Below are 14,803 nucleotides of genomic sequence, written 5' to 3' on the forward strand. Positions count from 1 at the left end.
AGTAAAGCTGAGCTGTGATTGGTTGCTGTTGGAAAATCACTCCAGTTTTTCTCAGGGCCATAGGGGGAGATTTAGCAAAACCTGTGCAGAGGACCAGTTGCCCATAGCAACCAATCAGATCACTTCTTTCATTTTGCAGAGGCCTTGTGAAAAGTGAAAGATGCGATCTGATTGGTTGCTATGGGCAACTGAGCAGCTTTTCCTCTGCACAGGTTTTTATAAATCTCCCCCATAGTATTTAGTAAGGCTATCGGATAGGCCCCATTCAATCCAATGACACGAATGTAGTCACCTACTACAGTGATCCCTCAACTTACAATGGCCTCAACATACAATAGTTTCAACATACAATAGTCTTTTCTGGGCCATTGTAACTTGAAACCAGACTCAACATACAATGCTATGTAATCTGCGAAACGTGTCAATGGCTGGAAGAACCTACCAATCAGAATGGGCATTCACTGGTAAAACCCCTGTATTCCTAAAGTGCCTGCACTGACTGGTGTCTGGTAGAGCCCCCTACAGTACAGGGAGGTATTACATGTTCTGTACTACTCTTTACCTGTATTACTGAAGTGTATGCACTGACTGGTGTCTGGTAGCGCCCCCTACAGTACAGGGAGGTATTACATGTTCTGTACTCTTTACCTGTGCTAGGGTTAGCTGCTCCTTTGGGCATCAGGTGAGGGCGGCTCCTTTTTTTTTTTTTTTTTTTTTTTTTTTAAGGACATTCTGTGTTCTGTACAGGACCCTGAAGAACCTTCTGTCCTCTACATAGACCAGTGTTTCCCAAAGAGGGTGCCTCCAGCTGTTGCAAAACTACAACTCCCAGCATGCCCAGACAGCCGAAGGCTGTTCGGGCATGCTGGGAGTTGTAGTTTTGCAACAGCTGGAGGCACCCTGGTTGGGAAACACTGAAATAGACAGTGATTTACAGCTCCCAGCAGATCTTTCTTCCTTTTAGATGTAAGGACTTGCTTTATTTGTATTAGTTATCTACTTATTTTTCGTTAATCCTCACTTTTTCCTATTTTTGAAGAACATTTGGGGCTTCAGAACCAATTAGCAGGTTTCCATAGAGTTCTGGTCTCAACATACAATGGTCGTCCTGGAACCAATTAATATTGTATCTTGAGGGACCACTGTATGTTTGGGTAATTTTCTGAGCTTATCTGACTTTTAAAGGAGTAGTCCAGTGGTGACTCAGTGGTTTACAACTTATCCCCTATCTTAAGGATAGGGGATAAGTTGCAGATCGCGGGGGGTCCAACCCCTGGGGCCCCCTGCAATCTCCTGTACGGAGCCCCGACAGCCCGCGGGAAGGGGGCGTGTCGACCTCCGCACGAAGCAGCGGCCGACACGCCCCCTCAATACAACTCTATGGCAGAGCCGAAGCGCTGCCTTCGGCAATCTCCGGCTCTGCCATTGAGATGTATTGAGGGGGTGTGTCGGCCGCCGCCTCATGAGGGGGTCGACACCCGCTATCTCGGCGGAGAGCCGGGGCCCCGTACAGAGAGATTGCGGGGGCCCCAGCGGTCGGACCCCCGCGATCTCAAACTTATCCCCTATCCTTAGGATAGGGGATAAGTTTTTCACCACTGGACTACCCCTTTAACATGGACTTAAAATCATGGTCTGTTAAAAGTCGGATACACTTAGAAAATGACCCAAACAGTCAGTAGGTGACTACGTTTAGGCCATTGGGTTGCATGGGACCCATGCAGATTCGAGCATGGATATGTCGGCAACGAGTTTTCAGCTCCTGCCTTGGGAGTTACAAATCGGAACTGTGGTCAGCGTGGTGGGTTCCTGTCCTGATCCTCCAATTGATTTCCAATAGAGCTTTAGAGGGGGAAGTGATGTCTGCTTTTTCCGTATGGTTAACCATTTTTCATTGAAACCAATGGGAGATGTCTTTTTTTTCCCCACTGCATTATTTTTGATGAGAAAATCAATATGGCTTCTGGGTCATATGGTTGATGTCTGTGTGAACATACTCTTAGACCAGTGTTTTCAAACCAGAGTGCCTCCAGCTGTTGCAAAACTACAACTTCCTTTATGTCTTGCAAAGGAAAAAAAACACTTGCAAATAGAAAAAAAGCCTCTAAAATAGACCTGTAAGGGCTCGTTCACATCTGCGTTCGTAATTCCATTTGCAGATTCTGTGAAAATGTCAGAAGTTGAGCAGCAAAAATATTACAGAAGTTTTTTTTTTTTCTCTGCTCAACTACAAAACAACAGACACTTGGGTGGCAAGTTTAAAAAAGTACCTGTCACCAAATAAACTGTTCTAAACTAACACAGGCTGTGTTCCCTAACTACTCCTAACACTCCTCTCACCCTTAAAAAAAAGGTTTCAGAGCTTTAAAAAGCTGTGTATTATACTTTATTCATGCTCACATAGTGCAATCTCCCAGCAGGAGAAAGTGGGCATTTCCTAGCAGGCATGACATCACTGAAGTCTGCTGGGGGACCACTTCCACCCTCACATGGTTGCAGCGCTGTGATGAATAGAAGACCTCAGGCTCTGTGCAGCTTTCAGTGAGGCTTTGTGCATGTTTCAGTGAGGCTCTGTGCAGCTGTCAATCAAGCTCAGTGCAGAGAAGCACTTCCTGAGTTTGGTCTCCTGCCAGTCCGGGAGGAGACCAAACTCACTGTATTAACTGTGTCAGGGAACAGAACAGAGCCACCTAGTGAACGTTTTTTCTATTACATTTTAAACATATTTATGTTGATAATTTTAAAAGCAAGTGAACGGGAAAGTGTCTGCTAATTACACAAGGAACACTATATCAAAAGTTTTATTTGGTGACAGTTACTCTTTAAAGGGGTACTCCGGCCCTAATACATCTTATCTCCTATCCAAAGGATAGGGCATAAGATGAATGATCGCTGGGGACCCCGCAATCCCACACCTACCTTTGTGAGCTCTCCGTAGCACTGGAGGCTCCGAGTGTGAAGCGTGACGACCACTGGGCCGGAGTATCATGACGTTACGACTCTGCCCCCGTGTGACATCACACCCCGCCCCCTCAATGCAAGTCTGGGAGGGGGCATGACCGTATCATGATACTCCGGCCCCGTGGTCATCACGCTTCACACTCTGAGCCTCCAGCGTTTTTTGGTCACATCAGATCCGAGAAAAAATCCCAGATCCCAGAAAAAATTTTATAAAAAGTGATCAAAAAGTCAGAACTACACAAAAGTGGTACCATTAAAAAGTAAAAACCCCAAATAACACAGCTTCGTAGGTGAAAAATTCAAACTTCGTAGGTGGAAAAATTAAGACTTGACTTTTTTTCCCCAAAAGTTTTCTATTATATAACCATAAAACGAGATATATATTATCCAAGTTTATCACTGGAATCGTACTGACCCACAGAATAAAGTTATGATGTCAGATTTACCGTATTGGGCAAAAATTCTTGCCCCACAAATTTTTGCAACTGCCAATATATATATATATATATATATATATATATATATATATATATATATACATATTTTTTTTTATTTTTTTTCAGTTTTGCCCAACATATATATTTTTACTAGCTTCATAATACATTATGAGAAAATAAAGTACGCCAATAAAATGTAGAACTTGGGTCCCCTCCCAAAAAAAATAAAAAATAAAAAAAAACTCAACAACTTTGTTGGAGGGAAAAATAAAAAAGTTATGGATCTTAGAAGATGAAGAGGAATAAACATGAGCCAGAAATCAAAATTCAATTGGTCATGAAGGGGTTAAGAGGCAAGAAAGAAAAACAAGAATGCAAAAATGTTAATTGGCTGTGGACTCAAGGGGTTAACTGGTGAGGTTTATCAAAACAAAACCTATGTAAAGAAAGAGTGGAGTGGTTGCCCATGGCAACCTGATTGCTTTCATTAAAAAAAAAAAATCCTCTAAAAAAGAAGCAATCTGCTTGGTTGCTATGGGCCACTTGTTGATAGGTTAACCTGAAAGGGGCGTGGCTATAAAAGGGGCGTAGTCAATGCCCAAAACATTTCCCGTGGCGCGCAGTAGCGTACGGTTTCAATGTACGCGGTTCCTAACGTTATGAGGCACGGAGCGGGCACTCCGCAGTGACATCGTCTGAATAACGTGAAGAAAAAAAAAAAAAAAAACCACTCTCCAACATACCGCGCAATCAGCATCTGCCGTGAAACCTAACGCTACAACGCTTCATGACATATAAGGACTCCGGAAAGATGGCCGCCACCTGCTTCCGACATTTGGAACATGCTAGGCACGGGCCGCCAAACAATCACGCCTCCTATTGGCTGCCTTTGGATCACATACTTGCAAAACTGTTTACGATTGGACGGTAGCCGGACTACTTATTGGCGCTGCTGATGCGCGTCCGGTCCTTTTCTCTCCACGTTTATCGGGAGGACCTCCATACGGCGTTGTCTCCAGTGAGTGTTAGGCTACCGGGGAGGGGGAGGACAGGCGCCGGTACCGGCGATACAGAATGGTCGCATAATGATTGTTTATCTATGGGGATAGAGGTGGCGTATTGGGAAGAGTCCTCTAACCAGCGCTTCTCCCTCCTAGGTTCCCCATCGTAGCTTCCCCGGGGTATTTCACGATGTCCGGAGGTCTTGATGTCCTGCAAATGAAGGAGGAAGATGTCCTCAAGTTCCTGGCTGCAGGGACCCACTTGGGCGGCACTAACCTTGACTTCCAAATGGAGCAGTATATCTATAAGAGGAAGAGTGACGGTCAGTAGGATGGGTGGAGTAGTCCTTACCCACGTGTCTCTACAACTGTTTCCTAACCAGGTTGTCTCTAGATGTTGCAGAACTACAACTCCCAGCATGCTCGGACAGCCTTCGGCTGTCCGAGCATGTTGGGAGTTGTAGTTCTGCAATGAGGGACACAAAAGATACAAAGTATCTGATGCTAATTATGGAAACATTAAAGTGGCGCTTTAAAATGTAAAAAATAAAAGCTACATTGATGGTTGCCGTGAGCAACAGGCGGTTTTACTTGATCCAGGATCTCCCCCTCCCCATGTGCTGATTCTCTACCCGGTCTTGCAGGATCACATGGCCCGGAGCAGCGATCTCCCGAAAGTCATATTCTAAAGCTTTATGCCAGTTATCCAAATTAGAAACCTCCTGAAAATATTAAAAAATAGCAGTGCAAACCTTTTTTATCCCACCACAATTTTGAATCCTTGTAAAATCCTTATCGCATTGTTTCAATGGATCATTGTGAAGCCAGGGTTGTTTAAGGACATCTATAGTACAAAATAACAATAATAATTTATAGATCGCAGAGGGGGGGGGGTCTGAGCGCTGAGGCCCCCCGGGATCTCCTGGATGTGGCAATGTACAGGAAAGGGGGCGTTCTGTCACCACATGATGCGGCGGCCAACACGCCCCCTCCATGTACCCCATAGAGATACATGGAGGGGACGTGTCAGCCGCGGCTTTCTGCTGGGGACGAAACTTCACTTCCTGCAGACTGGCGTGGCCCTGTCCAGGAGATCCCGGGGGGGCCCAGCGCTCAGACCCCCGCGATCTATAACTTATCCCCTATCCTTTGGATAGGGGATAAGTTATTTTGTGCTGGAGTACTCCTTTAACTTATCAAACACTTATTCCCCTATTCATGAGATGTGGTGGGGTCTGACTGCAGGGACCCATCTACTTAACAGTTGTCTGTGCTCCGGCCCCCACTTCTCTGGACGTGTTTAGTGACGGTCGTCTCAGCCCGTTGGAGGAGCCGGCCAATGGTTGTGTCCATCCAGGAAGATGGGTACTGAGAGTGTGCCTATAGCTGGGATCTCTTGTAAGGAGGTCACAGGGGCTTCCAGTTCTCAGACCCCTGCAGTCGAAGACTTTTCCCCCTATTCCTTGTCTGATGAATTCAGTTCCCTAGAGTACCCCTTTAAACTTTTGACATGATGTCCAGACATATGGAAAGTTCGAATCGTGCAGGAGCTCACCCCTGGGACCCGCAGAGATTGCAATTTATAAGATGGAAAAGTATACGGCAGCACTCTTAACACCCTCTCAAGCTTCTCCATAGGCTTATGCAGTATAAGGTAGAGATGAATGAAGTTCATTTGCAAACTATGTGATTCGATTTGTCACAAACTTCTCAGCTTGGTGTTTTCTGACTTAATCCTGCATAAATTAGTTCAGCTTTCAGGTGCTCCGGGGGCTGGAGAAGGTGGATACAGTCCTAGGAGAGTCTCCAGCCCACCAGAGCACCTGAAAGCTGAACTAATTTATGCAGGATAAAGTCTGCAAATGCAGAGCCGAGAAGTTTGTGACGAATCAAATCACGAACGTCTCATCTCTAGTGAAAGGGTCAGGTTTGAGTGGCGGTGAGGTTCGATTCACCAGACCTGCCGCAAACACCACTTTTGATATGTCCGGACAACATGGCAAAAGTTGTTTTTAAATAACACTAAAGCTCTTAAAGGGGTACTCTGGCCCTAAGACATCTTATCCCCGATCCATAGGATAGGGGATAAGATGTCTGACCGTGGGACTCCCGCAGTCTTGCATTTGGCACCCACCTCTTTCAGCTGCACGCCGCCTCCAGCTCACAAACTGCCGGGTGCTGACCACAGGGCCGCAGTATCGTGATGTCACGACTCCGCCCCGGTGTGACGTCACGCCCCGCCCCCGCTATGCAAGTCTATGGGAGGGGGCGTGACGGCCGTGCAGCTCAGAGGTGGGTGCGCCCCGCTGTCAGACATCTTATCACCTATCCTTTGGATAGGGGATAAGATGTCTTATGGCCGGAGTACCCCTTTAAGGGGAATGACCAAAAGTAGAAAATAAAAGCTTCAGCTTCCCTTATGGCGATCCTTCCAATAAGGGACTGTGGCCAGAACTACATAAGAAAAACTGAAAAAACCCCACTGCACTTGTGATGCCTTTCAAATACGATTCTTAGTCATAGTAGTTGTAGTGCAGGGTTCCTCTTTCTGCAGTTTTTTTTTGATTCTCGTTGAAGTAGGATTTTTTTATTTTAAAGAGGAGTTTTAATACTGACACCTAATTAGTCTGACACATTATGAAATTTAATTTAATTGAAAATTTAATAAGCTGCCAACCCTTTAAAGTTCTGTCTGCATACAGTATTGTTGACCTCAAGTTGTTCTATTTTAGGTATCTACATTATAAACCTGAAGCGCACATGGGAGAAGCTGCTGCTTGCTGCCCGGGCCATTGTTGCCATTGAGAACCCAGCTGATGTGTGTGTCATTTCTTCCAGGAACACTGGTCAGGTAATGGGACTTTTTAAGATATTGACAGTAATATTGGGGCGCTGAAGTATCCCCTCAGGAATAGACTGACGTGTCCTCAGCTTTCAGTGGAAGAGCGGACTGCATGACGTATATCATTCTGAAGATACTCATAGGAATATATTGTATTCTCTGCACCAAACGTTCACATAGTTCAGATCTCCATGCTATCGGCTCTGCTGTTCTCTCCTTCCCCTTTTATTTGCACACTGATAATTCAGTCATCCACTGTACCCCCACTGTGCACCATGAAGGGCTCAAGTGAAGCGTGAACAGATTAACTCAGTGGTCTTCAAACTGTGGCCCTCCAGATGTTGCAAAACTACAACTCCCAGCATGCCCGGACAGCCAACGGCTGTCCGGGTATGCTGGGAGTTGTAGTTTTGCAACATCTGGAGGGTGACAGTTTGAAGACCGCTGGATTAACTGGATGTAATATCATGCTAAAGGGGTACTCCGATGGAAAACAATTTTATTTTTTATTTTATTTTTTTAAACTGGTGCCAGAAAGTTAGATTTGTGAATTACTTCAAATAAAAAAAATGTAATCCTTAATCCTTCCAGTACTCTTCAGCTGCTGTATGCTCTACAGGAAGTGGTTTTATTTTTGAATTTCTTTCCAGTCTGACCACAGTGCTCTCTGCTGACACTTGTTAATGTCAGGAACTGTCCAGAACAGGAGAGGTTTTCTATGGGGATTTGCTCCTGCTCTGGACACAGTTCCCGACATGGACAGAGGTGTCAGCAGAGAGAACTGTGGTCAGACAGAAAATAAATTCAAAAAGAAAAGAACTTCCTGTAGAGCATACAGCAGCTAAGTACTGGAAGGTTTAAGATTTTTAAATAGAAGTCATTTACAAATTTGCTTAAAGGAGTAGTCCAGTGGTGAACTCAGTGGTGAACAACTTATCCCCTATCCTAAGGATAGGGGATAAGTTTGAGATCGCAGGGGGTCCGACTGCTGGGGCCACCTGTGATCTCCTGTACGGAGCCCCGACAGCCCGCGGGAAGGGGGCGTGTCGACCTCCGCACGAAGTGGCGGCCGACACGCCTTCTCAATACAACTCTATGGCAGAGCCGAGACGCTGCCTTTGGCAATCTCCAGCTCTGCCAAAAAGATGTATTGAGGGGGCGTGTCGGCCGCTGCTTCGTGTGGAGGTAGACACCCGCTATCTGGTCAGAGAGCCTGGCCCCCGTACAGAGAGATCGCAGGGGGCCCCAGCGGTCGGACCTCCCGCGATCTCAAACTTATCCCCTATCCTCAGGATAGGGGATAAGTGTTTCACCACTGAACTACCCCTTTAACTTTCTGGCACCAGTTGATTTAAAAAAATAAAATAAAAATTTCACCGGAGTACCCCTTTAAAGGGGTAGTCCAGTGGTGAAAAACGTATCCCCTATCCTAAGGATAGGGGATAAGTTTGAGATCGCGGGGGGTCCGACCGCCGGGGCCCCCTGCGATCTCTCTGTACGGGGCCCCGGCTCTCTGCCGAGATAGCGGGTGTCGACCCCCGCACGAGGCGGCGGCCGACACGCCCCCTCAATACATCTCTATGGCAGAGCCGGAGATTGCCGAAGGCAGCGCTTCGGCTCTGCCATAGAGTTGTATTGAGGGGGCGTGTCGGCCGCCGCCTCGTGCGGAGGTCGACAGGCCCCCTTCCAGCGGGCTGTCGGGGCTCCGTACAGGAGATCGCGGGGGGCCCCAGCGGTCGGACCCCCTGCGATCTGCAACTTATCCCCTATCCTTAGGATAGGGGATAAGTTGCTCACCACTGAATCACCACTGGACTACTCCTTTAATACTTGGTGGGGGAGCTTCACATAAAGCGGTTTTTGCTGTAGAGCTGTCCGGGCATGCTGGGAGTTGTAGTTTTGCAAATCATTACTGTAGAGGATTTCATTTCCTGTTCTGCATTGTACAGTGTTATAGAACAAGGTTTTGGAGAAATATCTCAACTAGAGTTGGGACTTTTGACTGACAAGTTATATTTTTATATTTTCTATCTTTCAGAGAGCGGTGTTGAAGTTTGCATCTGCCTGTGGCGCCACGCCAATCGCCGGCCGCTTCACTCCTGGTACCTTCACCAATCAGATTCAGGCAGCTTTCCGTGAGCCCCGTCTGTTGGTTGTAACTGACCCTCGAGCGGATCATCAACCTCTTACAGAGGCGTCTTACGTGAATATTCCCACAATTGCCCTCTGCAACACAGATTCTCCTCTGCGCTATGTGGATATTGCCATTCCCTGCAACAACAAGGTGAGAAATGGTTTGCGAAGAGAAACAATTTTGCCTCAAATCTTTTAAGCTATTCTGCACCTTCCAATTTTCCATTGCTTGTATATATGGTACTCACCTGCTGCTGGCTCATGTAAACAGAAATAAGGAGTGGATAAGGGAGCAGGTGAGTACCTTTTTTTTTATTTTATTTTTTGTGTTTAGCCCAGTGTTTCCCAACCAGTGTGCCTCCCAGGTGTTGCAAAACTACAACTCCCAGAATGCCTGGACAGCCGAAGGCTGTCCAGGCATGCTGGGATTTGTAGTTTTGCAACTGGGAAACACTGGTTTAGTGCTGGACTGTACACAGAATACCATAGTGTGTGAGCCATAAAACTGACTTGGTCCGTACTAATTAGAGATGAGCGAACTTACAGTAAATTCGATTCGTCACGAACTTCTCCGCTCGGCAGTTGATGACTTTTCCTGCGTAAATTAGTTCAACCTTCAGGTGCTCCGGTGGGCTGGAAAAGGTGGATACAGTCCTAGGAAAGAGTCTCCTAGGACTGTATCCACCTTTTCCAGCCCACGGGAGCACCTGAAAGCTGAACTAATTTATGCAGGATAAATCAACTGCAGAGCCGAGAAGTTTGTGACAAATCGAATTTACTGTAAGTTCGCTCATCTCTAGTACTAATGCTTCGGTTCTCCTAATGTTAATACTTATATTATTTGCACACAGTTAGAGCTTGGAGATGAGGCCATACATTGGCCAATGAACTCTGAGTGTAGGACGTGTGCTACATAAACACCGGCAGGTTTTTTTTATGGAATCCATATGGAGCTTTATGGCTCTGATGACTGGAGTCCTGTAGTAATTCTTGCCACATCTTACAATTCTAGATGCATCTTAATTTCATGTATTTAGAGGTTTGAATCTCAAGTTTTCATTTTTCTTCTCTTTAGGGAGCCCATTCAGTTGGCCTGATGTGGTGGATGTTGGCTCGTGAAGTTCTCCGTATGAGAGGCACCATTTCTCGTGAGCATCCATGGGAGGTTATGCCTGATCTGTACTTCTACCGTGATCCAGAAGAGGTCTGTACTTAATGCGACTGTACTAAAAAAAAATATAAACTAGTTGTAAAGGTGGTTATATCTAGAGATGAGCGAACTTACAGTAAATTCCATTCGTCACGAACTTCTCAGCTCGGCGGTTGATGCCTTTTCCTGCATAAATTAGTTCAGCTTTCCGGTGCTCCGGTGGGCTGGAAAAGATAGTAGGCAAAGAAAGGAATATCCAGCGCAGACTCTCATGCAAAGGAACTTCTTTATTGGTTAAAATGCATGTTGCTAAGGGATACAGCAAGGATTCACTGCATGAATCCTTGCTGTATCCCTTAGCAACATGCATTTTAACCAATAAAGAAGTTCCTTTGCATGAGTCTGCGCTGGATATTCCTTTCTTTGCCTACTACTTACCTGGATTAGTCCAAATCCAATCCGGGCGCTTACAGGAGTGAGCTGGTATCTTTGCTTCTTGCTGGAAAAGATAGATACAGTCCTAGGAAAGTCTCCTAGGACTGTATCCACATTTTCCAGCCCACCGGAGCACCTGAAAGCTGAACTAATTTATGCAGGAAAAGGCATCAACCGCCGAGCTGAGAAGTTCGTGACGAATCGAATTTACTGTAAATTCGCTCATCTCTAGTTATATCCTATGACTAACTGCAATGCCAGTGCTTTAAGGGACTGCCGGCACCACATTTGTGGTATTAGTCAGACGTATGTTTCCTACATATGTAGCTATTAGGGATCGACCAATTATCGGTTTGGCCGATATTCACTATTTTCTAAGTAATCGCTATCGGCAATTACCTTGCCAATAATGCGGGCACGTTAAATCAATGAATTGCAGCGGCTTTTGTGCGTCCAGAGACCGCCGCCGCCCGCTTCTCTCCCTCCTGCCTGTCCGGAGTCCAACCACCGCCGCTGCCAGATTGCCTATCCTCTGGCCAGAGACCGCAGCCGCCCCATTGCCTCCCCCATCCCCGGTTTTATAATTGCCTGATCCCGGGGTCTGCGCTTTGTCTGGCTCCTGCAGCGTCCTGCGCTCTTGCTGTGCAATGACGAGTGACGTTCGCAACGTCAGTCAGTGGCCCGGCACACAGTGACAGCTCAGGACGCTGCCGGAGCAAGAAGTAGCGCAAACCCCGGGAACAATTAATTATAAAACCAGGGGTGGGGGAGTCTCTGGCCAGAGGATAGGCAATCGGGCAGCTGCAGTGGTTGGACTCTGGACAGGCAGGGGGAGAGAAGCAGGCGGCGGTCTCTGGACCCGCCAAAGCCGCTGCAGTTCATTGTCTTAAAGCGCCGGCTTTAAATCATTGATCTGTAGCGGCTTCTGCGGGACCAGAAACAGTTTATCAAGGTATGAAATACCCTGGCGGGAATTAAAATACACGGAATATCGGTATAAGTTATCGGCTATTAGCCTGAAAGTTCACAGGTTATCTGTATCGGCTCTAAAAAATCAATATTGGTCGATCCCTTGTAGCTATAACATTTTCGTCATGTAGTGAAATATATGCTATGTTCAGCTCCGAAAAGTTTTTTTACTTTTGCACACCGGTCACCAAGGCTAAAATGGTAAAAAACATTTTTTTTATATTTTCAGATTGAGAAAGAAGAACAAGCCGCTGCTGAGAAGGCTACCACAAAGGAAGAATACCAGGGCGAATGGACTGCTCCTGTGGCCGAATTTACTACAACTGAGGTTGCGGACTGGTCAGAGGGAGTGCAGGTTCCTTCAGTGCCCATTCAACAGTTTACTGGTAGGTAACTCACTATTTTAGGGCAATTTTTCAAACCACAAAACAGGATGGCTTTTAATTGAATTCTCGTTTCAGCTGAACGCCCTGAAATTGCAGCTCCCAAAGTTCCAGGTAAGAGAAATTCTATTTTTTAATTTCTGTAAGAGAAATTTAAGTTGCAGTCAACACATGCTATTTAAAAATAATCTGCTTTTAAAGCGCTACCTAGCATTGAAAAAGTGACCTGTTTTAGGGACAAGCAAAAAAGTAAACTTTAACCAGATTTCAGTGGGAGCTGATTGTTTTTGTTAAATATATGGGAAACAAGCCAGTGCCAGAGAGGTTTAGAAATTATTCTCCTCCACCCCCCCCCCATGCACTTTGAATATGCATACTTCTATAAACATGCATGAGCAAGACATGTCTATGGGAAAGTACGGAATAGCTTTGGGCCAGAAAAGGTATTTGCTGAAAGCTATTGAACATGTATGGGCTCACTTGGGTCATAGCATTTTGAGGGGGCTTGGATTGCTTTTTGGGTCCATGTATATTTGTCGGGGACATCGTATAGCATAATCTCTGTATTGGTCATGTGGCAATAAAAATTTACACCTGGCAAATTTAGTGTTCCCACCTACCGCATACTCAGTGTATTTCACACTCTGCAAAATAGTCTGCGCTGCAGTAAATACATTGCGTATTCTCTGATCATATAGCCAGCAGAAGCCCTGCGTGTTTAGTGATGTTTGGAGGCGGAGCCACGTGTCAGTCATGTGCATGGCTCCACCTCCAATCTTCACTGAAAACACAGGGCTGCCACCAACTAGCCCTGTTGTGTATATGATCAGTGGAGAATACGCAGCATATTTCCTGCTGCGCAGACCACTTTGCGCAATGTGAAATACGCTGCATATGCGGTAGGTGGGAACGGTTCCTTAAGGTAGTTCCCAACCAGGGTGCCTCAATATGTTGAAAAACTACAACTCCCAGAATGCAGGCATTCTGGGGGAGTTGTAGTTTTGTAAGGCTGGGTTCCCATTACGTTTTCCTCCCATACGGGAGCGCATACGGCAGGGGAGAGCTAAAAACTTGCGCTCCCGTATGCCTTTCTATGCACTCCCGTATGTAATTGATTTCAATGAGCCGACCGCAGTGAAATTTCCGGTCGGCTCATTTTTGCCCTATATGAGCTTTTACAACCGGACCTAAAACCATGGTCGACCACAGTTTTAGGTGCGGGGAAAAAAGCGCATACGGGGCAAAAAGGAGCCGACCGAACGTTTCACTGTAGTCGGCTCATTGTAATGAATTACATACTGGAGTGCAAGTTTTTAGCACTCCCCTGCCGTATGCGCTCCCGTATGGGGGGAAAACGTAATGGGAACCCAGCCTTACACCACGAGGCACCCTGGTTGGGAAACACTACCTTTTTAAAGGTGTAGAATCCTCTCCTAAACCCTGAGTATCTGCTTATGTTCTGATTCTCAAGAGAACTTACCGGACCATATAACATACTAATGTCGTCTCTATTTTCATTAGCTGTAGCAGAAGACTGGAGTTCACAGCCCGCAAGCACAGATGACTGGTCTGCCGCCCCAACTGCTCAAGCTTCCGAGTGGGTTGGAACAACCACTGAATGGTCTTAGAAGAAACATCTGTCACTTATTTCAGTGCCTGCTATGGCTCAATAAAAAACTGGTTTTCAAACTAAATGCTACTGGTGTTTACATCTTTAATGGGGTCTTGAAAGCTTTGAAGGTTTAGGAAATTGGAAGAAAAACAAGATGATACTATTAAGATGACACAATAAGTTATAAAAGGGAATCAAACCTCAAACTCCAGGCTGCGCTTCAGATTTATAAACTTGCTTAAAGTTTAATGGGAAAAATACAATCCTGATTGACGTCGGGTTCTTAAGCGTTAAGACGGTGCTATCAGCAGCTGGGACATAACGCTAATGCGTGGCGTTGTCAAACTCATTGTCCAGCATTAACCCTTCAGATGCTGTGATCAAACAGTTGAGTGCAGCAAAGATGGGTAAAGTGTGCCTCCTATGGGGAAGCTGATCATGACCTCAGCTGCGTATTTGTGAGGTCCCGATCAGCCTGCATGACTTACCTGCCTCTATGCTGTCTGCTTCTCTAGCCAGCAGAAAGTACTGAAAACGCTGATTAATGCTTGCTTTAGCACAACATTGTTCAGTGTTTACGATTGAAACATTGCATTTAGTAGTCTCCTGTGGGGACTTAAAATTAGGGATCGACCTATATCGTTTTTTTAGGGCCGATACCAATAATCGGTGGAGGTTAGGGCCGATAACTTATACCGGAATATCGGTATAAGTTATCGGCTATTTATCCGCCGCCGCCACCCGCTACTCTCCCCCTGCCTGTCCGGGGGTCCTGAGTCCCATCACTGCTCCCCCCACCACCGCGTCGCACCCCCCACCACTCTACATCTCCACTCTACATCTGGCTCCGGTGGCGTCCTCCTGAGTGGTCACTGTGCGC

The 14,803-nt window shown here is 46.1% G+C and overlaps 1 protein-coding gene and 1 non-coding gene across 2 annotated transcripts; both read left to right on the top strand.

The window, feature by feature from the left end:
- Positions 1-4,262: 4,262 nt before the first annotated feature.
- On the top strand, positions 4,263-14,005 carry RPSA (ribosomal protein SA). Its single transcript, XM_056528069.1, has 8 exons — positions 4,263-4,416; positions 4,556-4,722; positions 7,132-7,250; positions 9,280-9,525; positions 10,450-10,578; positions 12,158-12,314; positions 12,390-12,425; positions 13,833-14,005. The coding sequence occupies exons 2-8, from the start codon at positions 4,590-4,592 to the stop codon at positions 13,937-13,939; spliced, it is 927 nt and encodes a 308-aa protein (XP_056384044.1). The 5' UTR covers positions 4,263-4,416; positions 4,556-4,589; the 3' UTR covers positions 13,940-14,005.
- On the top strand, positions 10,215-10,375 carry LOC130277814 (small nucleolar RNA SNORA62/SNORA6 family). The gene has a single exon (XR_008845580.1). It is a non-coding gene; the product is annotated as a small nucleolar RNA SNORA62/SNORA6 family (small nucleolar RNA).
- Positions 14,006-14,803: the final 798 nt, after the last annotated feature.

Source organism: Hyla sarda, chromosome 6 (genome assembly GCF_029499605.1).
Source record: "Hyla sarda isolate aHylSar1 chromosome 6, aHylSar1.hap1, whole genome shotgun sequence".
In the NCBI taxonomy this organism is placed as follows: Eukaryota; Metazoa; Chordata; class Amphibia; order Anura; family Hylidae; genus Hyla; species Hyla sarda.

What these genes read in the sequence shown, in the direction of transcription:
- RPSA (XM_056528069.1), top strand. Translation starts at nt 4,590, where the DNA reads ATGTCCGGAGGTCTTGATGTCCTGCAAATGAAGGAGGAAGATGTCCTC. An exon ending in CTTCCAGGAACACTGGTCAG is followed by an intron (nt 7,251 to 9,279) that starts GTAATGGGACTT and finishes TCTATCTTTCAG; the next exon opens with AGAGCGGTGTTGAAGTTTGC. An exon ending in CCATTCCCTGCAACAACAAG is followed by an intron (nt 9,526 to 10,449) that starts GTGAGAAATGGT and finishes TCTTCTCTTTAG; the next exon opens with GGAGCCCATTCAGTTGGCCT.